The sequence below is a fragment of the Myotis yumanensis genome, unplaced genomic scaffold (genome assembly GCF_028538775.1).
Source record: "Myotis yumanensis isolate MYYU_CA2020_CCGP unplaced genomic scaffold, mMyoYum1.0.hap1 SCAF_17, whole genome shotgun sequence".
Taxonomy (NCBI): Eukaryota; Metazoa; Chordata; class Mammalia; order Chiroptera; family Vespertilionidae; genus Myotis; species Myotis yumanensis.
This window is the reverse complement of record NW_027223768.1, coordinates 38425160-38450527: the sequence shown is the minus strand read 5'-3', so window position 1 is coordinate 38450527 and position 25368 is coordinate 38425160. Positions and strand designations below refer to the sequence as shown.

Here is a 25368-nt window from a genome sequence, read left to right as displayed (position 1 = left end):
TGTCTCAACTGTTTTCTGCCCTTTTTCCTTTTTTTCTGCCTTCTTTTGGATTGACTTTTTTCATGATTCCATTTGCTCGGCTTTGTTGGCTTGTTAGCTTTAACTGTCTTTTTATTTTAGTGGTTGCTTTTGGAGCACTCAGGAAATAACCACAGGGAGTGATCCTGGAGTTCCTTTATCCTCCTACCCTGGCTTCATCTCCCAGATGTTACTTTCTGGCTCTGATAAATCCAGAAGTATATGCCATAGCCCATTCCCCTTTTCTCTTTACAGAAAAGAAAGATAGGGACTTTTGTTTGTCTTTATGTGGATAGCCAAAATAGATTTCTTATATCTGATTTAGATTGAGATTCCAATTTCATTTTTAGGAACATCCAGCAGTGAGATTTGTTATGGTGATTAATTCATTATTTTAAGTCACCTTTTTGAAACAGTAGGTGATTACTGAAATGCCCTAATGTAAAGCTGTGTGTCTTTGCAGGCGACCATTAATATAGTTTTTGACAGAGTGGGGAAGACTGATCCTGTCACGAGAGGCATTGAGATCACTGTGAATTATCTGGGAATCCAATTTGATGTGAGTGTTGTATCAAGATCCTGGTTTGTTGTTTCTTTCTCTTTTATCTGCTGTATGTTATCATTAAGATTCGAATTCCTTCCTACTTGATTCTGCTTTTGTTCTTCCTCCTCTCCTGTGTATGTTTTGACATGGTCATATGCAGATTTGTAAAAGGCATAAAACATAGTAATGACTGGGACTTACTATTGTTGTGGGTGCGGGTTATGTCTAGTTCCGCTCTGCACCTCTGTAGCCAGCTACCACTCACCAGTTTCTCCCCACCAAATACTCAGGTACGTCTCTCGTGAGATCTTCAAACACACAGCTCACCTTTGATTCCTCTGGTGGAATATTAACTACTAATTAGTGTTCTGTGTTAGAACTGAGATGATTTATACTGTAAAAAATTATCTTAATCAATTAATTAATGTGGACTGTGAGCTAAAGATGGTAACTGTAACCTGTGTACAAATCTTTTTTCATCTTTCTACCCGTTTTAGAATACCACCGTCACTGAATGCACTCTTGTCCTAATTTAAATGTAACATCCTTATTTGTAGACTAGTATATTTTCTATGTATGTAGATGGCCAGTGATTCTGGCTGATCATAAGACCAGTGTTCTGTGCCTATCCCTTGAGGGCCTATTAGCTGTGCTGATTCTCACCACAGACAGCATGCTGCCCCAGCAGCCATCCCAGCTGGACACGCCCCTGGTGGCTGGATAATATAAAAACAAACCAGAGCACATTGAGCTCCAGTCCTTAAGAACAGCTTAGAGCACATTTTTTAAAAATTGTTGATTGATTGATTTTAGAGAGTGAAGAAGGGAGGGGCGGGGGCATTGATTTGCTGTCCACTTATTTGTGCATTCATTGGTTGATTCTTGTATGTGCCCTGACCGGGGATTGAACCCCCAACCTTGGCTCATTGGGATAATGGTCTAACCAACTGAGCTCCCCAGCCAGGGCCAGAATACACATTTTGATATACCAATAGTGTATCCTTTTTCCTATGAAGGAGCGTGTCTCTTTCCTTCAAGAATTACATAACTGATGCTGTGAAGTATGCTTCACTGGGGTAGCATATGTGTTCTCCTCTTTTAAATTTCTTACTGGGCTGAATTTTTAGAAATGCTCTTATCAGTCTTCCCGAGGCTGTTCAGTTGCTGGTGTGTATCTACATTCACCCGTAATTCACCTGTACACTCACACTTCACAATTCCGAATGACACCTGGAAGGGGCAGTAAGAGCAGCTCCCTTTGAATCATGCGTAAGGTCCTAAGCTGCCTCTCACTGGGAAACAGTCCAAGAGGAGAGAAAGGTGTCATGTGATTCAGATGAAGGTCGACTATTTCCTAGACCATAGCCGAGAAGGTCTGCAATCCTTAACGTTTTGGGTGATCCAAGAACTGTCATTCACAGATCATAAAAGCAATGAAGCTGCTGTTTTGTTTCCTTTAGTCTGTGCTTTTCACTTTTCACATTGAAGCTATACATTAGGCTTGTGTTTCTTCTGATTTATTCATGTTGTTTTCTTCACTTCACTGCACCTGGCTTTCTTCTGTCCTTACATCTTGATTCCATCTGCTCATGAAGACACCACGGCTGTCTTCCTCTTCCTGGAGGTGTTTTCCTTGCCACTGCTCTCTTCCCCACTTTTTTAAAATCAGATAGGGCCTCATGACGCTCCCTCTCACAGTCACATAAGCCATCGGTGCATCTTCTTTTTGTTTTGTTTTTGTTAATCCTCACCAGAGGAGTTTTTCCCATTGATTTTTTTTTTTTTTTTTTTTTTTTTTTTTAGAGAGTATGGAAGGGAGGGCAAGGGAGGGCAAGTGGCAGAGAGAGAGAGAGAGAAAGGAGGGGGAGAGAGAGAGAGAGACATCAGTGTGAGAGACACATGGATTGGTTGCCTCTTACACGTGCCCCAATCTGGGCTGAGGATCAACCTGCAACCCAGGTATGTGCCCTTGACCAGGAATTGAATCTGCGACCCTTTGGTGCATGGGTCAGTGCTCTAACCACCAGCCAGGGCTAGAATGCATCTTTTTAATCTTCACATCTCTCTAAACAGAGATTTAACAGATTTATTCTTTCTGTTTTGGTGGCAGGTGAAGTTCTGGTCCCAGCACATTTCCTTCATTCTGGTTGGAATAATCATTGTCACGTCTATCAGAGGACTGCTGATCACTCTTACCAAGGTATGTTCTATCACAGAGTCAAAACGAGTAATTATTCCTTAATTACAGGTGGCACCGTGAGATCATTTTACCTATTTAAGATTTCTGTCTTCTGAAATCTTAAACAACAGTCACAAATATTTAAAAGACAACAACAGCCCTGGCCCACGTGGTTCAGTTGGTTGGAGTGTTGTCCTGTGCACCGAAAGTCACTGGTTCAATTCCATCAGGGCACATGCCCAGGTTTTAGGCTCAATCACTGGTAAGGGTAAGTCAGGGAGGCAACCAATCAATGTTTCTCTCTTGCTCACTCACGCTCTCTCCCTCTCCTCCCTTTCTCTCTAAAAAAAAAAATCAATAAAAAACATATTAAAATAAATAATAAATAAAAGACATACAACAGAATTTTTTTTTTTAAATTAAATCTTTATTGTTCAGATTATTACATTTGTTCCTCTTTTTTCCCCCCCTAACTCCCCTCCTTCCAGCTCCCACCCCACCCTCCACCCTCACTCCCCACCCACTGTGTTCATCCATAGGTGCATGATTTTTGTCCAGTCACTTCCCGCATCTCCCACACCCCTTTTTCCCCCAAGAATAGTCAGTCTATTCCCTTTCTATGTCCCTGATTCTATTATAATCACCAGTTCATTCTGTACATCAGGTTATTTATTCACTTGATTCTTAGATTCATTTGTTGATAGATGCATGTTTGTTGTTCATAATTTGTATCTTTACCTTTTTCTTCTTCTTCCTCTTCTTAAAGGATACCTTTCAGCATTTCATATAATACTGGTTTGGCGGTGATGAACTCCTTTAGCTTTTCCTTATCTGTGAAGCTCTTTATCTGACCTTCAATTCTGAATGATAGCTTTGCTGGATAAAGTAATCTTGGTTGTAGGTTCTTGGTATTCAGCACTTTGAATATTTCTTGCCATTCCCTTCTGGCCTGCAAAGTTTCTGTTGAGAAATCAGCTGACAGTCGTATGGGTATTCCCTTGTAGGTAATTGAGCCTCTTTCTCTTGCTGCTTTTAAGATTTTCTCTTTGTCTTTTGCTCTTGGCATTTTAATGATGATGTGTCTTGGTGTGGTCCTCTTTGGATTCCTTTTGTTTGGGGTTCTCTGCGCTTCTTGGACCTGTAAGTCCATTTCTTTCACCAGGTGGGGGAAGTTTTCTGCCATTATTTCTTGAAATAGGTTTTCAATATCTTGCTGTCTCTCATCTTCTGGGACTCCAATGACTCTGATATTAGACCGCTTAAAACTGTCCCTGAGGCTCCTTACACTATCTTCACACTTTCGGATTCTTTTTTCATTTTGCTTTTCCAATTGGGTGTTTTTTGTCGAATCTTTGGTTTGATTATTGTACTCCTCTGGTCTGCTATTGGGTATAATATTCTTTATTTCAGTCCGTGTATGCTTACTTTCTAATTTCTTTATCGTAGCATCGAGGGTCTCATTAGTTTTCGTGAGGCTCTGCACAAATTTATGGCAAGCCCTCAAAATTGCGATTCTTAGCTCCATATCCTCCATTTCTGTCATGTTTTTTTGTCTCTGCATCTTTTATGCTTTCTTGGTGCACCCCCTTGTGGTCTCTGTGCGCAGTCTTGTTCTAGCCAAGCCTTAATTGTTGTAGTTAACACTAGAGGGATTTGACCCCCAGGTCGACTGGCTGTGGAAATCAGCTGTGTGGAAAACGTCTGCCCTACAACAGAATTTTTAAGAAGTTAAACTGATACATGGATTGATGATGATGGACTTACATCATATAATCAGATAACTACATTTACCAAAGGTCATAGAATGAGACCACGGTCTGTTTTGTTGACTGATATGTCAGCAGCATCTAGAACAGCACCTGGCACGTGGTAGGCGTTCAGCAGATAGTTGGAATGAATGAATGAGATGGGGGTTTGAGGTTAGAAGATAACTATGAGAGTCGCCTGTAAGGAGGATGTGGAGGTAGGAGAAGCAGAATGTTCAACTGTGTTCTCATCAGCATCGGAAGGTAAATCCTCTGGTAAGAGGTAGGGACTTCAGACCCAGCTGTTGGAGTGAAAGGAGAGAAGAGGCTGAGAAAGGGGCAGAGACAGGGTCTCCGGGCGGGCGTCTGGCACAATTCTGAAAAGAGCTCTGAGCCCGAGAACAATGACAAGGGCCTGGGGTGACCTGTTTTGATGTTAAAGTCAGGTGATCACACAGCCTCTTAAAAGTTTGTTGGCCATTGTAATCCTTTTGTGTTTCAATGTCGTACTTAAACCCACCAACCAAGTCCTTTTCACTCCAAGTCTCTTCTTTACAGCCCTAATCATACAAATTGTTCTGTACAGGATTAAGGCAGGGAGTGACACCTTTAATTAACTGTCAGCCACGCTCCTTACTGTTCTGGACACAGGACACAGCGGTGCTGCATAAACTCCTCTCTCCCCTTTCTCGACAGTTCTTTTACGCCATCTCTAGCAGCAAGTCCTCCAACGTCATCGTCCTGCTGTTGGCACAGATAATGGTGAGTTGTAAAAACCAGCTTCATCTTTGCACCTGTAAAGTACCAGACGCGTCTTATGCTTTTAAATATTCAACCAGGGCCTTTGACCCGTCCCCCACTACACACAAAGTGACGTGTGGACTGGCATGTTTGACTTCCAGGGCATGTACTTCGTCTCCTCGGTGCTGCTGATCCGCATGAGCATGCCCCTGGAGTACCGCACCATCATCACCGAAGTCCTCGGGGAGCTGCAGTTCAACTTCTACCACCGCTGGTTCGACGTGATCTTCCTGGTCAGCGCGCTCTCCAGCATCCTGTTCCTCTACCTGGCTCACAAGCAGGCACCAGAGAAGCATATGACCCCTTGAACTCACGGCTGTTGCAGACTGCGAACAGGCCAGTGGTGTCCGCATTTAGATAGAACAAGGGAAAATGGAGGGGACCGGGGCCTGGTATTTTTTATACAAACAAGATGCTGCGGTAGCCTGTTCCACCTGCAGCTATGCCTTCCTCTTAGACCATACAGTGATCGTGAGCCACGCTGGCTGGAGCAGAGCCAGGTAACTGAAGCTGGTGCCCAGCCGGGAGGTTCCTGTGGGTTTGAGGCTGGTGCAGTGTTGGGCGGGGAGAAGGACACTGGATCCGGGGTAAGCGAGTCTGCGGTAGCGGGGCCACGCGTGTGGGGTTTCTGCTGAAGTCGAGGTTCACACGGAGGAAGTTTTGGCTTCCCTGAGATTGACTGTCATTAAAATCCGAGATTGTAAGTCTGGCCTTAGCTTTATTTCATCAAGGACAGCTCCGTGTTTGCTTGTATGATCTCACATGAGTTAGCTTCCCCTTCTCCCCCCCAATCCTTACCCCATTAAAATAACCAAGAGCTTATCTGTTCTTTGCTGGGGTAGGATGGGGTGCAACTGAAAGATATTCTACCAAGAGAGATTTCAAGGGTGCCATTTTTCCCTGATTTCCTTTCACTTAATATCATGTAAGAGTGAATTATTCTACATTCAATTAAGTAATGATGGCTCATATTTTCTTCCCTTCTGCCCCTCATACTGTGGGTAGAACAATGAATAACTGCTAACTGGAATAGTCACTTTTTTTTCTGACTCAATTTCTTCATCTGTAAAAGGAAGATGTTGGAAAATTTGTAGAACACTCAGAAATGCCATTTAAGAAAAATCCTTAATTTTACTACCAGGAAGTCTCTATTACTAAGGTCTTATTCTGAATTTTATTTTGTTTTTGGTTCCTAGAGGCAAAACAAAAATTAAAGCATAAAATGCTTACCAAAAACAAACACAATTCAGGTTAGATCAGCTAACAGGGAAGGTTCAAGCAACTCAAAAGACATTTTTAATGGCATTTATTTTAGTAACCACACATTCTTTAAAAAGCATAATTTTAATAGGCAAACTCGCGTCCTTTAATTAGCAGCTTCACATTTAGAGATTTATGAATCATCTTTGGTGCTCAAGGAGCCCATAGAAGTAAGAGATGTCATCATACAGAGAAATACAGTTACGTTGAAGCTTGGAAGAGATTACATGAAAAGAATCTGGTCCCGCCTTAGCTTCTCCTAAGGTGACCATAAATAAGCCGTCGGCAATAGGCACTTGAGACAAATGACAACAGAAAACAATTGCACGTGATGGGCCGGCTTCCAGAGCGTTCTTCACCAGAGACGGCAGGTGGGTGGCCGCTCATCCCTTGGAAAGGATTCCTATTAAATACCCAGAAACAGCGCTCAGCCACAGCCATTGTTCATGCTCATCACATCCTGGTATCCTCAGAATTGGAAGAAGACTGCGAGGCTGTGCTGTGGGCCTGTGCAAGAGAAGGCGAAGGGTCTGTGAGTGCTGGAGCGTGGATGTAAGCCAGGGGGTGGGGTCATGACTAGAAGCCAGGTGACCCGACTTCTACACTTGGCTTTGCTTTCAGCTTGCTGTCTGAAACCAATTTCCTTTCTATAACTGACTCCCTGCAGAGATGTTATAGAATTCTTGAAAGACGAGAATACTTTCTTGTTAAGAAATCTACAATATGGTCAGTGGCTATTATGTGTGCCTTGTCTGAATATTTGTCTCTCCCCCAAATGCATATGGTGAAATCCTTATCCCCAAAGTGGTAGAATGAGGGTATTGCCTGGGGGTGTGATGAAGTCAGGAGGGCAGAGCTGGGATTGTGCCCTTAAAAAAGAGGGCCCCAGGGCTCCCCAGCTCCTGCCACCCTGAAGGGGCAGAACAAGAAATCCGGGTCTGCAACCTTGGAGAGGCCTTCATGGGCACCAATCTGCCGGCACCTTGAGCTTGGACTCCCCAGCCTCCAGAATTGTGAGAAATAAATGTTTGTTGTTTACAAAGCCACCCAGTGTATGGTATTTTGTTACAGTAGCCTAACCGGGCTATGACAGTGAGTGTTCCTTAAAAATTCCTATTTTTGTATTACCAGTCGGAAGAATTACATTAATGTAATGAAAGAAAAATAGTATTAAACTTTAAGTCTTGGCTTTGCCAAATGTTTCCTTTATGAACTTGGATAGGTCAGTTCACTCTTGGACCTCAAGTTCATCTATGAAAAGAAATTGGACAACAAAAAAAACTGAGATTTACCAAGGAATTTATCTAAATACATACAGCATAGTGTTTGCTCTTCCCTAGTAATAAAACTTGAATACCTACCAGATATTTTAAAAACAACTCTGTCTCTAACCACCACTGTTCCTTTTATACTTACTGTGCACAGGGCACTAGCCGAACCACTTTAATAGTCTTAGTCAATATAATCCTGATAACAGTCCCACAAATTATCCTTGTTTTATAGGGGAGGATACCAAGGCACAGAGAGTAAATCCACTTGCCCATAGCAGAACCAGAATTTGTACATAAATAGTTTGATTCAAGTTCCATTCCCATTATAATTTTGATAAACTTATTTCTTGTCAACTCTGTGCTATGAAAAATAAGAAATTTGTTGTTCTTGTATTATATCCTGTCCCCTACAATAACTTGGTTTGTCAGTTACCTTTACATGACCTTTTTTAGTATTGTAGGAACTCTGTGGTAAACATGGACATGAGATGCACTTAGTTAAGGTCTTGACCATACACTGGTAAGTTAGATCATTAAAAGAAATGTGTTGCCCAGCTGGTGTGGCTCAGTGGTTGAGCATCGACCTATGAACCAGGAGGTCACGGTTCGATTTCCAGTCGGGGCACATGCCCGGATTGTGGGCTCGGTCCCCAGGGGCGCCTGCAGGAGGCAGCTGATCAATGATTCTCTCTGTCAGTGTTTCTATCTCTCTCCCTCTCCCCTCCTCTCTGAAATCAATAAAAAAATTTTTTAAAAGAAATGTGTCACTACTCACTCGCTCTTTTGCCACGTGTGAGTCGAGCTCTGACTCCACCCATGTTTCTTCTTTGGAAACAAAGGGTACGTCCAGTGGGTCAGCCATGGAGGAAACAATAGGGATCTTCTTTGCCTGGAAATAATCATAGGCCTTCTTTCCACAGACCAAGAGCGTGACATTCTTCCCACTGCTCTGGATTCTTTCTATCACCTTCTCGTAGAGTTCGTCCAGCACATTCACCCCGTTCACCTCAATGATGACGTCCTCATCCTCTAGCCCCGCCAGCTGGGCCGGGCTGCCCTCCTGCACCTGTGAACAGAGGGTCGGAGTTGTCACGTCCAGACACAGATAAGGGAACGTTAGCCTCGCTCCCTTCAGGGGAGAAGAGGAGATGAGGATTTATTCCTCACTGTGTTGTGACTTCTCCTTGAGGCACAGAAGTCGAGGACAATGCTCTAATGCTTTCTGCTTTGAAGGCTACAGCTTCTGTACTCCAATAAGTGGTATTACAGTGGTTGACTACTGTGTTATATGTCTTCTGGGTTAAAGGTATCAGACATCATAGGTCCCTTCTGCAGGCCCAATGTGAGAGCTCTAGGGACAGTCCTCTCCCGCAGGCCCTACAGCGAGAGGCATCATGCCCATGCACAGAAGCAAGCAAGCATCACCCCGTCAGTGCTGATGGTGACTCACCTACAGTCATGCCAGCTCTACTTGATTTGAAAGTGTCCACAGACGACTGAGTGTAACAGATGTTAAGAAATGAAGGCTGTGAGCTACAGCCATGGGCAAACTACGGCCTGAGGGCCGGATCCGGCCCGTTTGAAATGAATAAAACTAAAAAAAGACCGTACCCTTTTATGTAATGATGTTTACTTTGAATTTATATTAGTTCATACAAACACTCCATCCATGCTTTTGCTCCGGCCCTCCGGTCCAGTTTAAGAACCCATTGTGGCCCTCGAGTCAAAAAGTTTGCCCACCCCTGGCTTAGGATGTACTAAGCTATCTTAAAGGGGCCGGGACCATGACAGCAATTATTTGAACCCAAGTGAGACGCTCAATGCCGGCCTTCAATGTACCCCTTTACTAAGCCATCAGTGAGTGGGAGAAGCCCGCCCTCCTGATGGTGGCTGCGGTCACTGGGCTGTGGGAACTGGGTTATCGTACCTCTTTGACAAATGGGCCTGGCTGACCCCGAATCGCATTTAAGTGGAAGCCGTAGCCATTGTCACCTTTAACCAGCCTGCACAGCTTTGGCTTATGATCGGGACTTGAGCTGGCCAGAGGCGCAGGAACCAGGGCCTCCTTGACAGAACCGTTAGGCAGTTGTTGACTTTGATAGTAGAGAAATGGAGAAAAATGAGCCTTGGGGAAATAAAGGGGAAGAGGCATTAATTGTAAATATGAATAATTACACTATTAAATGTGGTGGTTTATTTTATAAGATGCATACATGTTCCACTCTTCCACATACATGATTGTGGGCTGAAAATTTCTTGTTACTTCAACCAGGAAAGGGATAAAGGAAGACTGAGCTTTGTCATGGAGCAATGTGTATAAACATGTAAACAAATGCACATATCCGTAAAATAAAGTGTTGTACAAGGATCCAAAAATAAGCCTAACGGTGATAGTAAGCAAACCACTCAACTGTCGAGGGTTAGCGACTTGCCCTCTATCTCATGCAAGTTAGGTCCATCTGGCCTTCCCCTTCAGTAAGAACTTCAAAGCTCCTTAAACACGTAGAGAGAGTAATACAAGACACTATATCGCATGCAAAGTACAGACAATAGTGAATTGGCAGAGGCAGCAATCATATGGTCACATGGTTTCTCCCCCACTACCTCTCCAGCACTGTGATCTATTGTACTCTATTTTACTAGTTATTGTTGTGACCATTAGCTGACACTTCTGTTATGCCAAGCTCCTCACTCACTATCTTTATATATTTCTAATCCATTTCAACTCCCAGAACATGCATGCACAGAAGGCAGTGATAGTCTTCAATATAGAAGAGGCAATAAACAGGGAACATATGACTGATTTTATTATTATTATTTATTTATTTTTTTACAGAAATAAGAGCCCAACCGTTGTGGCTCAGTGTTTGAGTGTTGGCCTATGAATCAGGAGGTCACAGTTCAATTCCCTGTCAGGGCACATGCTCAAGTTACAAGCTCGATCCCCAATGTGAGGCGGAGGGTGAGGGTGTGTAGGAGGTAGCCAATCAATAATTCTCATCATTGATGTTTCTTCTCCCTCCCTCTCTCTCTCTCTCTCTTTCTCTCTCTCTCTCTTTTCCTCTCTGAAATCAATAAAAATATATTTAAAAAGAAGAAGAACTTAGCTGACTGGGTTTTAGTTGAGAGGATTGAAAGGCTAGATTTGGGTATGCTGAGATCCTAGATCAGTAGTTAAATTGCTGCCCACAGGTGCCCAAGACATTTGTGAAGTGATGAGTGAAAAATGAAGCAATTGAAAGTGAGTACAAGTTGTGCTCTCCCCTAAGTCATCCTGTTGAGCAGCCTGGCTGAAATTAGATTGGAGGGCTCCGGTTACCATCTGGCTTACTAACCACAAGACCAGGGCTTCCTTTCTAAACAAGTGTAGCACCTCGTTTAGAACCTTTCAGTTACCCAGTTCGACTAACTCCAGACCTTTCAGCGATATGCTTGCAAATTTTCTACATTTCTGTCCCTCTTTAAAATGTGGGAAATTAGCAGTAACTCCTTACATGCAAAAATACCTTTGACATCACTACCCAAACAAGCAAACCAGTGGCAGCTAATCCTAGGCAAAGTACAATAATATAAAACAGTGAGTTTTTATTCTCAAATATTTGGGTGTCTAGTATGTTACAGGAACTGATTAGGTGTTTGCTTTATTCACTGATATATCTCAAACATCCAGCCCATGCAACTCACTTTGGGGGGAAGAGGGAGGAAGAAGATGGGGACAGTCATCTTTATAGATCAAAGTTCTCTTTTTTAACCAAAACATTAAAATTATAGTGAACTCATTCTGTCATCTTATCTAATAAAGAGGGAATATGCAAATTGACCATCACACCATAATGGTCAAGATGGCTGCGCCCACAGTGGAGGCTGAGTTCCCGTAACGAGCCTTAACAAGCAATCAGCAGGGACATGAGGCTGCACCCCTCCGCCTGGTGGGGCTTAATGGGGGACCTGAGGCTGCACCCCCACCCCAGGCACCAGGCCAGGGGATCTGAGGCTGCGCCCCCCCCCCCCCCCCCTGCAGCGGGGCTTGACAAGGGTGGGGCCGGCCAGGTCTGGGTCTCGCCCAATTGAAGTGGGGCCAGCTGGATCTGGGTCTCACGCAATTTTGAGGCGCCGCCAGTATGCAGGGACTTGACTCTGGATCCCGCAGCACGCCCCAGACTCTGACAGGAGTAATATTTTCATATATATTTTACTAATTTTCTTTCATCTCTGACACTTGTATTATAAAGGGCAAATAGCAATATCAAAATATTTCCTCTAATTAATCCCCTTTTAATGTGCACGAATTTCGTGCACCGGGCCACTAGTAAGATTAGAAGTTGGAAAGAATTCAATGCTAGAATCTGCTTTACAACAGCAAGAGCAGTGACCTTCTGACTTGACCTTTTCTACCAACTGGGACCACCTCAGAAATGGCTTATCCTGTTCCCAGCAGCTTCGGTTGTCCTAAGCCAAAAGCTCGCTCCCTACAGCTTCTCTATCTGATCAAGCTACATCCCCTAGAACACCTCAAAAATAAGTCTGCTGCTTGTATATAATAGCCTTTCAAATTATTACAAGCCGTTTAATAGCCCTGTCCAGGCTTTTACATGAGATGGTCTATAGCTTAAAATCCAATTGCTCCCTACTTAGGAGAGTTAGGGCTACATCTGCCTTTTTCCAGGCTACTGTTCATAGGTTTTTCTCAGATCACCAAGAGTAATTCTGCAATTATATGCAAATTCTTTCAAAATCTTGAGTCCAAGGACTTAAAACTTATGTACCAATCACATGGCATTCTCTTATCACTGCCACTTTGACCTTCAAAGCAGCCTTAATATGGTCGTTGTACACTTTCCAGGTTGAAGATCAAAGTGGTAATTTAAACCCCCAAATAGAGACAATGACCCAGCCAGTTGAGATCAGCCAGACTCTCTCATCAGCTGACAATGAATACCAACACTGACACGCTGGGCTCATGAAGGGAGTAGCCAGGGTGGTAGAAACAAGCTATTCATGGGCCAAACAGCACTGGCTGAAAATAAGGTAACGTAGCCAAAGTTGGAGGGCGTTAGTGAGTGGACCCAACCTTAATGCATGAATACATGACCTTGTATTACTTACCAGCCTGTATATGCTGTCCGTCTCTTTGTCTACTACCAACAGGGAAGTCTGATCTCCACTCTTCCTGATCATCTCCACCACGCTATCATGACTGAGGGATTCCACAGACTCGCCGTTGACAGCAATTAGCAGGTCATTGGCCTTCAAGCCAGCCTCCTCTGCTGGACTTCCAGAATCTATGTCTTTGATGAATTGACCTAACCATCCCCAAAACAATAAATTATCAGAAAGACTCCTAAAAAAAACTAGGATTTCCTGCCAGAGCCCAGGGCCCTAATAACATAGATAGAGTAGGCATGCTGAGTCCAACTACTGTCCCTCCCACTGGCTCCGAAGAAGTGTGTAAGCCCCCTATGCAGTCTCATCCCCGGCTCAGGACTCGCTCCCGGAACAAACCCAGCCTATCAGCCACGAAAGGGTCTTCAAGAAAAGAATCATGTTTTACTAAAAGTGTCTCAAACTCACCCTTATCAAGAGAGCATGCTAAGCATTAAGGGTCAGCGAGTTCCCAGAAAGTCAGTGGGCATACTTGTACCCATATGTCTTGTGTAGACAATAAGCCATAAAAAAGGGGGGATGGAAGAGTGAAGAACAAAACCCAAGAAATCAAACCCTAGGAAACCCAGCGTGACTGTGTCTGTGTGCACACAGGGTGTGTCTGTAGCCTTTTCCTAACCTGAACTGTCTTCACCGGAGGCCTCCATATCGCTCACACTTTTTTGACCCTCGCACGGTTTTAACAAGTGTTCATTTCACTTTTGCAGCTGGCTGTTGGCCGTCTCCAACTGGATATCCTGCAGATCCCTCACAACGTAATCTATTCCCCAAGCCCCTCCTCTTGGTCCCCTGTTGGTGGGAGCACCATCGTCCCGTCAGACACTTGACAACTGATTCTTCCTCAGCACCCACCCCCCATATCTGATCACCTACTAAGTCCTTCGATGCCACTTCAATATCTTACACTTTTCTTTGGTCCCACTTCCCCTCCAAGCAGTTTGTATTAATTAGTTCCTGTCTTGGATTCTACCTAAACTGCTACTGCGCCTGACCAGCTGCTCTCCCCGTCCCTGATCTTTGCCGTCTCCTGCAGATTCATCTGGATGCAGAGTCTGACCAGGTCACTCCCCAGGGCAACAGCATGAGCACTGGCTTTGGAGCTAAACGGACCTGATTTTGATCCCAGTTTAACCTGATATAATCACTGCATCTTCTCCAAGCCCTCAACTTCAGCAATTCTTGCTGAATTATTAAGAGAAATTAAGCCCCCAAGACACTGTAGGCTTAATTTTCTTCTCTCTGGCACTACTCAAAAAACGTTTAACTCCTCATAGACTATCGGATCAAGTCCAAACTCCTCCACCTGGCATTAAAGATCCTTCATTGTCTCTCTCCAACCGATATTTCTAACTTGGTTCCCTGTGTGGATGTCAGTCACACTGTGCCTGTTTCCTTGCTTTGTTCACACAACTCCTATCTTTCTGGGACAGCCTTTCTTGTCCACATTCTACTCATACTACAAAGCCCAAGCTCAAGTGGCACCTGTATTATGAGGCCTCCCAGTACCTTTCTAGTGAGAAAAGCTTGCTCCAACCTTGAATTCCTTCAGTTATGGACATACGTGTGTTATCTCACTAGGAGGCTCCTTGACTGAAGAATTCATCTGATTCACTTGATAATCTCAAAGGCCCTGGGGGTGTTTTTATATAATACCAACCAAATTAATATTGGATGAATTCATGTAAACATCCTATATAATAAAAGGCTAATATGCAAATTGTCCCCTCGACCAGGATTTCGACCAGAATTCAATTGCCACCCCCGCCGCCGACTGGGGGCGGACCCCACCCATGCACGAATTCATGCACCAGGCCTCTAGTATAAAATAAAAAGAAAATAGTAAACCTCCAGGTGTGTGACAGTTTACATGGCCTGAACCTACATTCTTTGATGTATTCATCTTCCCCATTATCCTTGTTGAGTTACAAGGAATCAGAAAGATTCCTGCTTCTGTTTGAGTCTGAGATCCCAACCCGTACCCGTGCCTCAGACCTGGTGGTGTGCTGCAGCTGCCTCACCAGCTCATGAGCACCAGTTGTGCACAATACTTCTCAACTTTGCATTCTGTGCCATGTTGGTAGCTTGAAATTAGACACAGTAGGGGTATTTATACCACAAAGATTAACAAATATATAAATTAGGGCCTTCCCCCTGCCCCAGAGCCAATTTAGCAGCATACTACTGCTCAGATCCAAAATTCTACCTTATTCTTCTGCTATGGAAACCTGGGGGGTTCCCAGGATCCGGCCCCCGTGTGACATGGAAGCTGACCCAGCACGCTGGCTAGTTTTGCTCAGTGGCTAGAGCAGTGATGGCGAACCTTTTGAGCTCGGCGTGTCAGCAATTTGAAAAACCCTAACTTTGGTGCCATGTCACATATAGAAATTTTTTGATATTTGCAACCATAGTAAAACAAAGATTTATATTTTTGATATTTATTTTATATATTTAAATGCCATTTAACAAAGAAAAATCAACCAAAAAAATGAGTTCGCATGTCACCTCTGACATGCGTGTCATAGGTTCGCCATCACTGGGCTAGAGTGTCGGCCTGCAGACTGAAGGGTCCTGTGTTCAATTCCAGTTAAGGGCACATGCCCAGGTTGCAGGCTTGACCCCCAGTAGGGGATGTGCAGGAGGCAGCCAATCAATGATTCTCTCTCATCAATAAAAAATTTTTAAAAAGAAAGACACTGACCTAGCTATGCTTTCTAGCTTCTCACGCCCCGCTCCGTGCTGGGGTTGCGGGCCTCATGGTGCTCTGGGTCAGGCTGGGATGAAGAACTGGGTGATTACACTGCCAAGCGTCCCGCTCTCCTCCTGCCTTACCTCTCTGCTCCGGGCCTGCCCTCAGGTAGAAACCATAGCCATTGCTTCCCTTCTTCATGTCAACCACCCGTGGCTGGTGGGGCAGCAATTTCAAACTGGCTGTTTCCCTCTTGAGTTTGATATTCTGCTCTGTATGGAGCTGGTCCGTTTCCTTGTCCACCAGCAGGAACGCGACGCGGCTTCCTGACTTCCTCACCTGCAACGACACACACAGGTGAGGGCCAACCCCAGTCTCCAGAAACGACGCTGGGAAACAGGCAAGTCTCTGCACGTGGCCTCTAGATTCAGCAGAAAATACGGGATGTAAGAGGTAAGGGTCAGCTGTTGAACGGCCACCTCGCTGGTCCTTTTCTACCTCCACGTCCACACTTGTTGTTTTTCCCTCGGTTAAGGATGACCTCCCTACACCAACGCTAGCTGAACCCAAGGAAGAGCTGGAATTCAGAAAACCCAGAAAGGTACTTAGGGGAAAGCTGGGAAAGGAGTTTGGAAAAGAAGAAAAAGTAAAGTTCGATTGTGAAGGATTATTTTACCAAGAAAAGGCTCCAGAGGATCTTAAAGGAAAACCTCGGACTGTTTTCCATGAGTCATAGGACTGTGCTGGGACCTAAGATTTGGGGTAGCTGCCTCCCAGAACTCCCCAGCTTAGCTCTGTATTCCTCGCCACATTGGTCATCTTGCAGCTAGTATTCAAATAGTTTAGTAACATCGGGTCAACAGTAAATTTACTATAAATTCAGAGGGTGCTCCCAAGCAGGTACAGTAAGATTTAAAAGATAAAGTTAAAACACTTGTCTTCAAAATAACATGAAACTAGCAAAGGCCTTATTCTCAAATCCTAGACACTGCTTGTCACCAGCGAGTCTGTTGGCTCTTCATACAAAAGGGCCACTTCCCACCGTTACATCTCTCCCGTCATAAGCTGTCACTCCTGTCTCCCTGTCACCTCCAACGAGAGTGAGTGAAAGGGAAGGCAAGAAAGTACCTTTTCAACCACTTCCTCGTGAGTGGCATCTTCTACGTTCTCTCCGTTCACCTCAATCAAGTGATCATCTGCCAGGACACCTGCTTTCATAGCCACACCTTGCGGGGTGATGTCAGTCATGTACACCCCCTTTATACCTGAAGGAGAGTAGGGGCGGGCTGAGGTTACAGGAAGTACCACAGTTAACGGGTTTTCTCTCAATATTGTAAATTAGAACGTCCCATGTTAGAGATAACTCAAGTAGCCTTTGGCTTCCGATTTAACTTTATAACTACAGCTCCTAGCCAAGCTCGCCACAGCCGTTCCTCAATTGGCTCTGTTGATATGAACAGAATTTCTGAGTCTAGCTAAATGCAAAGAAGGAATCGCAGGTGACTCTTGCCTCTTGAACCAGAAAGACCCAAACCCCACTCGTGCTGCCTCCCTGACTCGTACCCCTCTCTGTTTGTGGAATTGGAAGACACCCCCTCCATTCTGTCCTCGTTCATCAGCACTGTCATCACCCATCCCAGACCAGCGGAGCCCATGAATGTCACTGACTCAGGCAGAAGGGGCCAGAGGTGTGGGAGGGAGGGGCGCATACGTGCCTGCCGGCAGATCCGCAGGTGGTATGATGTCTTAAAGTAATTCTGTCCATTTTCTCAAGATATTAATATTCAGTTGAGGTAAAGAGTGGCTTTATAATGACTAAATACATTATATGCAAGAATAACAGTAACTAATTAAACTCTGCTTTCCTAAACACAGTTCTCCTGCTCCTCCTTAGATCTTTGTCATGAAGAAAACATGTTCTTTGTGAAGCTAATCTAAACCATTCCCCATGCCCACCAGCCCAGGGGCCTAATGAATAGAATCTGTTTTTACCATTTTACTGACAACAGACGTCTGAGAAATGCCCAGCTGCCCAATCACGGACAAGCTTGAGAAACGCCTCTCATGTCTAGCTTGTGTCTCTCGCTACAGGTTTTCCATGATTTGCCCTTTATCACTTACCAAGTTACCCACAACCAGTGCCTCTCCAGGGCCAGGAATGGAGGAGCAGCATTAGAGGTGGAACCACAAGGTTCCAGCCTTGATCCCACAGAAACCACTAAAACCATTGTCAACTGGATGCAGGTCAGCCTGCACCTCTGAGACTCCAGAAACAGAACTTCTAGGACTTCCTGATGGTGGGGGGTTTTCAAATCACTCTGTGCCTCTCAGCTAGGGATCAAGGGCACACCCCAATGCGGCTGGGCCACAGCTGGGGGTCCTACTTCAACGTCATAGCAGGTGGGGATTTTTGCAGTATCCTCAACAAGAATTTCTTGAATACATGAGTGACAACCTGGGTACTCCAAGAGATGAAAAGAGATATTCTTACTCAAAAGTAGCTATTATGACCCAGCCGGTGTGGCTCAGTGGTTGAGCATGAACCCATGAACCAGGAGGTCGAAGTTCAATTCCTGATCAGGGCACATGCCCTGATTGCCGGCTTGATCCCCAGTAGGGGGCATGCAGGAGGCAGCCAGTCAATGATTCTCTCTCATCCTTGATGTCTCTCTCTCTCCCGCTCCCTTCCTCTCTGAAATCAATAAAAAAAAAAAAAAAAAAATTGAAGTAGCTATTATGAAGAACCTCCTTCTTCTTGCTTATTTCCCAATCTTCCCTCCACCTTTACCTAAGGAAGCTAGAAGAGAATACCAAAGAAGCATCAATGCTCTAACCCTCTGGCCTCAGAGGCTCAGCCTAACAAACTCGGGTTCAGGAGCACCCAGTGCCACCCCCTCCCCCAACCCTGCCGCTGTCCAATGTCTTGATCCCTCATTCGACAATTGGGCATGGCCAGGGGCGGGCTGGAGAGGAGGGAGAGAGTGTAGCTGCTCTGGGGTATCCATAGCAACTGAAAAGTTAAGTCAAAGAAGTCATTCATCGCCAGCATCATTTTCCTGGAAAGTCGGTTGTTTGTGCCCCACCCTCGAGCTTACCTTGGACGGTCTTCAGAGAAAAGCCGAAGCTGCCCCCCTCCTTCACCAGGTAGCAGAGCCGTGGCTGGGTCCACGCCTGGGCTCCTCCGTTCATCACGGGGGGCAGTTTCTTATCATTCAGGCTTGGCCCCTTCTGACTCTGACCAAACTCTTTCAAGTCTACCTTTTCTCTCATGGCTTTCTCATAGGAATCGCCATCCAGAACTAGAAAAGTCACTGAATTCCCGCTGTTTCGGATCAGATCCACCACCTGGGAGGAAGGACAACTTTAACCAGTAACCTGTTAACCACCAGAGGGGCGTCGCTGGCTCATTACCTGGCCCTGGCGATTCTGATAGCGGATCCCTGACACCCAAATGGTCAGTAGATAATGCCCAGCCATCTCCGCCTCAGCCTTCCTGAGGGCCCACCTGAGAGTCGTGTGCAGATTAGGAATCAAGAGTGTGGCCACCCCTGCCCAGGGGACTCTTAAAAGGACCGGTCCTGCCCTGGCTGGTTTGGCTCAGTGGATAGAGCATCGGCCTGCCGACTGAAGGGTCCCGGGTTCGATTCAGGCCAAGGGCACATGCCCAGGGTTGTGGGCTCGATCCCCAGTAGGGGGCGTGTAGGAGGCAGCCATCAATGATTCTCTCTCATCATTGATGTTTCTCTCTTTCGCTCCCTCTCCCTTCTTCTCTAAAATTAATAAAAATATTTTTTATAAAAGGGCCAGTCCTTTCGAGGGATAAATGCCACCTTAGAGCACAACAGGCCCCCCCAGGTCTATGAAGACAGCATGGAGGAGGCGGAGTTGGGGTAAGGTCACTGCATGAACACACGTTATCTGAGCCTCCACTTCTCATCTGTGAAATGGTCATGTGTACCTCATGGGTTGTGATGAGGATTTAACAAAACAATGAATATGAAATTAGTTCCTGTGCTAGGCAATATGCAATGCATTTCAGACCTGACATGGTTGAAATTTAGGAATAATGTGTACAGTTCTCGGTTCAGTGTGAGACTCGATTCGCTGGCAGAAAGCACAGCCATCAAGGTGCCCTGCCTTGCCAGCGGCAGCCAGGAAATCTCTGTTGACCCCAAAACAACAACCAGCAAAGATGGGACTGGAGAGGTCCTGAGGAGATCCCACAAATGCCCGCCCACCTGTTTATGTTCTTCCTTGTCCACGAAGACGCCGTTGATCCGGAGAACTCTGTCTCCATCCTGGAGCCCCGCCCGCTCTGCGGGGCTGCCCTTCTCCACCACCCGCACCAGGTGGCCGTCGGTGTCCTTCTCAATCCGCAGGAAGAAGCCGTAGCTCTGCCCTTCTTGTTTAGACAGCTTACACTCCCGGGGGTTGAAGGTGGAGGCCATGTCTGTGATGAGAAATAAGCGGGTAAATCTGTGGGAAAGGACATCTAATTGGAGTGGAAACCCTGTCCTCCAGTCCCTATAATTTTCTTCTTCTAATCACACCAAATCCAGACCATTTGAGTAGCAACACTGAGGGTATAGGAGGCCTCCTTCCAGGACTCACTAATGATTTCCAAATCTATTTCCCCAAAGACAACCTCTTTGCTTGAGTTTCACATGCCTATATTTGTGTGGGTACTAGACACAGATGCTTTCATCTCAATAGCTCCAAAACCAAATTCTTCTTTGTCCCCTGACATAAAGAAATTAGGTCCAAATACATGACCTAGAATGTTTAAGAAAATACAAGCCCACTTTCACTCAAATATTTTAAGTGCCTGGTGAGCTCTAGGCATTGAGGATAAATCTGTAGATAAGACAGACCCAGGTGCCTCTCCTATCAGGGAGAACCTACGTTTACAATGACACGTGGTGAATGATACGTGAGGAAAGAATCGGGTAAAAGGGGAGAATAGCACAGGAGGCCTTGGGAGTGGGCAGTGGTGGGAAGCATGAAGAATGGGTTGCAGGAAGACTGGAGGAAGACTTCCAAGACCTGAAGGATTCATTGGACTTAGATGAGACAGGACAGGACCAGGAAGACTCGGTTGAAAAACAGAGCAGCCGGCCTCAGAGCTGGCCTGAGACACTGGAAATGAGGTAGAAAGTTGGTTTCTGGAACCTAAAGTTCCAGGCAGAGCAGAGCAGGGATGCCCAATAGAGAAGGATTCCCATGGCCAGGTCGGATTCTGGCTCCTGAGCTTCCATTTCCGCCCACCCTTCCCTCCCACGGCCCCAGGCAGGAGCCAGGTCCTGGGCCAAGGAGGACAGGATGAGTGTAGGGACCACCAGCTGCAGCTCTGGCTCCAGTTAGTCAGAGGAAGGCTCCTACCCGCGTCCCAAACCCTCCTAGCTCAAGCACCTTTGTTCCTCAGAGAGTAAGAATGAGGCCAGGCTGCCCATGCCAGAGCAGACAGCAGCCTGCTGGTTAGACCGCCCGCAGGGAAGCCCCGTGCCCCTCCTCACCCATCCCTGCCAGGGATAAGCTGACGGTCCCTGCCCTCCTGAGGGACAGAAACTGAAGACCAGACAGTGTGTGGGGGTGAAGGACGGAGAAGAGGCAGCACAGTGTTCTGGGCTCCTGGATGCCACCCCGCCGATTGGAGATACCATCTCTGACCTCTGTGTACAGTACAAGCCGGGCGGGAAGCCTCCCACTGCCGGAGACCGGGCCTCTTCACGTGGTCACGGCAGAGCCTGGCAGCCACACTGCCGGTGGCATGAAGGCGAAGAGCCAAGAAAACAATAAACAAACAGGCCCTGTTTTCAGTGATCTCTTACCCAGGGCTCAGGGCCTGAGCGCTCCCGCCAGAGTCAGGGGAAGGGGAAGGACAGCCAGGGGCAGCCAGGGGCACTGGTCAGGGCTGACCCCTGGGAAAGCAGAGTCAGGGCCAACCGCTCTGGGCGGAAAGGGGAGGAGCAGGGAGTGAGGGGAGAGGAACGCATCCCGGAGTGGGTTCCTCGTGCAAGCAGCTGTGTAGGCCCCTCCGACTTCAACCTTCTAGTAGCCTTCCCGCCGAGTGACTAGCCCGCAAGCGTCAGGAACATTTTCAGCTCAAACCCACATCTGTACCCAAACTGAACTCTCCATCCCTGTCGGCCTCAATGTCACCGCACCGAGAAGCCTTGAGGGGAAAGGCAAAGCCTCTGACGTTCGGGGGTAATTATAGAGAAACCTCATCACAGCCTCCAAAACCCCAAACATGCGCGTCATCCAAGTGAAGGCCCTGGAGGTCGTTTCACCAAGAGCTCAGGCTGTGTGTGAGGCGCATGTAAATGCTTATTTCTAAGGCACCCCCCCCCCCCCTCGCCCCCGCTCAAAACCCACTGGTCTCTCCCAGGCGGGACAGGGGCACTTCCCTGCTAGGACTAGTCCTGTGCTTGGGGAGGAGGGGAGAGGTCAAGTGTTCTCGTGTCTCAATAGAGATGAGAAAGCCTGATAGTCAAGGAAACAAGTCACTATTCCTGGACGAACCTCAAGTTGTTTTTTGTTTGTTTGTTAAAGTCTTTGGACAGTCAGACTGTGCTCGCTCAGGTCTGCCCTGTGCCTTTGAAGCCTTGGCGTTTGAGGGCAAAGCTTTTCACATCTGGGGTTGAAGCCCAGCAAACTGGGCAACTCACACCAACAGAAACCCTGAGAGAAATGCCGGGAGCGGCTTGGAAAACCGTGACTGCTTGGGCCCACACTGCCTCCTGTCGCCACACCTGCCTCCCCCAGTTCAGCCAGTGAAGGCTTAACGCTGGTGCCCGTGCCCAGCTGGAGACATGCTAACACCTCCGACTGCACCAGCTGTGCACGTGGTTCAGGTTCTTAGAGTCTTTCCTAAGGACTAAAAGCATTGGTTTTCTTTGTCCTTTTTTTGTTAATCCTCACCTGAGGGTATTTTTCCCATTGCTTTTCAGAGAGAGTAGAGGGAGGGAAGGAGAGGAGAGAAGGAGAGAAGGAGAGAGGGGGAGAGGGAGGGGAGAGGAAGGGGGAGAGGGAGGGGAGAGGGAGGGGAGAGGGAGAGGGAGACATCAGTGTGAGAGAGACACACTGATTGGTTGCCTCCCGAACGCGGGTACACGCCCTTGCCCAGGAATGGAACCAGAGACCCCCACGCACGGTCCGATTTGCAATAACATGTCTTCTTGATGTTCAGTAGGAAGCTGAGGGGCCTGTGCTCATGAGTCCGAGCAGACCTGACCACTCCAGTGTGCGAACTGAAGGAGCGATTTGTCTGGGGAGGAAGTAGCTGGTGGGGAGCAAGGAGCTATGAAGCAGAGCTGGCAAGTGCCACTCCTGCTCAGGGGCGCGAAGGGTGACCGGTAGGACCTCAGTCACAGACGGAGCTCGGGATTCCACCCGCCGGGCGGCTGGTGGGTGGCCTCAGCTCTCAGGTGCTTGGGTTTGGGGGCCCTCAGACTTAAGTCACAGCATCAAGGGCCCCCAGGGCTGGTAAAGGTGGTTTTCGTCTGCTTGACTCTAGGTTTGCCCGGCTCAGAGCTGGCCCTGGGGAGGGAGGCGCCCAGCACAGCTTGGGGCTGCGGCGTGTTCCTGCCCTGTTGGCGGGGCCCTGGCTGCGGGACACAGGGCACCAGGGCCCCTCCCAGCCCGGCTGCCCCTGGGTTCTCCGGCTGAATGAGGTGCGCTCGGGGGTAACAGTTTACCCAATCTGGGTGTCTTTCTCTGACCCCCGGGGGCGCTATTCCAAGACTCAGGGGAGAGGAGTTAAATGCAGCAAAGGGTGGTTTTAAGCACTCGTTTCTTCTTTGGGGGGGTTTTAGAAACGCTCATGTTTGGGTTTGAAGCCTGGGGTCTGAGTCCGGAGCAGGTGGGAGGTGAGGTCTCAGCGTTTACTGCATGAGCCTCTCTAGTGATGGGGGCAGCGAGGGCTGAGAATCAGACGGGTAAATGTGACAATGTGCCAGGCCTGACGCCCATGGACTGTCAGTGGTGCATCGATCTCCCCCATTTCACCTCCGTATCTGTTCACTCAGATGAGGCAGCAGGTGCCTCGGGCAGGGCCGACAGCGCCCAGGCCCTAAGACGTGAGGAAAGACTCCATTATTTTTGCCAACTTCACTCCCATGGGTGTCATTCCCGCTCCCTCCTCAGCAGGATGGCTCCCCGGGTCTGTGTTATCTGGTGGCAGCGACGCCAGGATCCCTGGACAAGATGATGCCTCCCGGGGGTGGGACAGCAGCTCTGCTCTCCCCGCTGGTCCTCCTTGTCTTGGGAACTGTTTCTGTCCTCGGGCTCCCACTGACCTTGAACTCAAGAATTCCTCAAGGCGTCACGGATGAACATCCCTTCATTCCTACCCCACCCCCTAGGCTGCGGAGGCTTGTGAACATTCCCAATGGGAGTTTTTAATCGGGCGTTTCCACATGTGGCAACTATCTCAGGACAGAGCACGTTTGACGCGCAGGGTCCCAGGGCAGGTGCGCTTCGCTGCGGCCTCCCCCACACGGGGACTGAGTGAGGTGGCCTCTCCCCCCAGCTAGCCCGCTGCAGGCCCCGCGGCTTCCAGCCCCGCGCACACAAACAACTCAGCTGGACCCCTGCCATTTGGTTTCACTTGTGGGGTCTCAACGCTCCCAGGAGCCTCTCCGGGCTCAGGCCTCCAGCCCCTCCGCAGAGCTGCAGGGGCGGGGGTGCCGGGGGCAGGGGGAGGCGGGTTTGAGAGTTGACTCAGGATCATGCATGTGGACTAGACCCAGGGCTGGAGCTGGACCAGAGCTCAGCCCTCTTGATGCCCAATTTAATCGTCTCTCTACAAAATGGCAAAGACTGCCCTGGCCGGTGTAGGTCAGTGGTTAGAACCTCGAACTGCTCACTGAAGGGTCTCAAGTTCCAGTCCCTGTCAAGGGCACGTACCTGGGACGGGAGGCAACCAACCGATGAACAGATTTCACCTGTTAATGCCACAAACGTTCGCCTCACACTTACATGCAAAACACTGTTCAGTGGTTGCCGGGATAAAGTAAAACACCACCTCTGTTCTCAAGGGACTTTATCGCCGAGTAGGGATGAAGGGGAAGCTTTAGTGCCAACATAGCTGCCACTGTGAGCAGCGTACAAAAGCCCCGAGACCTGTGACATCAGACAAGTGAAGGGAAGCTTTCCAAATGAGCTCGGGTTTCATTTACACCGTGATGACTTCAGCAGACACAGAAGTAGGAAGAGAACGTTTGAGACAAAGAGAATAGTGTGGACATCACGCATGGCAGCGGCGAAGTTCCTCAGTTTGATCAAAGATGGGCTCAAACCCACTGTGGCTGAAGGACAGCCGACAGGAGAGAACTCATGAGTGACACATGAGACTGTAAAGGCCTTGGATATCAGCCCGGGGAATCTGGCCTCTGCTGTGATAGTCAGTGGGCACCACTCAAGGCAGATAAGCGAAGAGTCACAGGGTCAGAGTTGGGCTCCAAGAATGGTAGGCGGCATGAACTGGAGCAAAGACGCCCTGGAGGCCAGCCAGGTAAAGGCTGTTGTAATAACCCGACTCCATTCAACCGAGCCTGAGCCTGACCCTGACCCGCTGTGGTAGCCATGAGGGTGCAGAGGCAAGGGAGTGGGAGGACTGCAGGGAGGACTGAGTGACAGACTGGGTCCACTCTTCACCCCTGTGCCCTCACATTTCTCCACGCGGAGATGGCCTCAGACAG

At 47.5% G+C, this 25368-nt stretch overlaps 2 protein-coding genes and 1 pseudogene across 3 annotated transcripts in view; 2 read left to right on the top strand and 1 right to left on the bottom strand.

The window, feature by feature from the left end:
• GPR89A (G protein-coupled receptor 89A) overlaps positions 1-7593 on the top strand; it is a 52948-nt gene extending 45355 nt beyond the window's left edge. For both annotated transcript variants that reach the window (XM_070396835.1, XM_070396836.1), the window contains exons 11-14: positions 482-577; positions 2673-2762; positions 5183-5248; positions 5389-7593. In XM_070396835.1, coding sequence (XP_070252936.1) covers positions 482-577; positions 2673-2762; positions 5183-5248; positions 5389-5595 — 459 coding nt within the window. In that variant the 3' untranslated portion in view covers positions 5596-7593. The remainder of the gene's footprint in view (positions 1-481; positions 578-2672; positions 2763-5182; positions 5249-5388) is intronic.
• The window catches only part of PDZK1 (PDZ domain containing 1), a 31201-nt gene continuing 12409 nt past the window's right edge, over positions 6577-25368 (bottom strand). The window contains exons 2-9 of the mRNA XM_070396834.1: positions 19906-20117; positions 18763-19012; positions 16796-16932; positions 15811-16006; positions 12925-13121; positions 9746-9943; positions 8594-8884; positions 6577-7054 (exon numbers count right to left, since the gene is read on the bottom strand). Coding sequence (XP_070252935.1) covers positions 7001-7054; positions 8594-8884; positions 9746-9943; positions 12925-13121; positions 15811-16006; positions 16796-16932; positions 18763-19012; positions 19906-20115 — 1533 coding nt within the window. The 5' untranslated portion in view covers positions 20116-20117 and the 3' untranslated portion in view covers positions 6577-7000. The remainder of the gene's footprint in view (positions 7055-8593; positions 8885-9745; positions 9944-12924; positions 13122-15810; positions 16007-16795; positions 16933-18762; positions 19013-19905; positions 20118-25368) is intronic.
• LOC138996190 (transmembrane protein 126A pseudogene) overlaps positions 25146-25368 on the top strand; it is a 37595-nt pseudogene continuing 37372 nt past the window's right edge.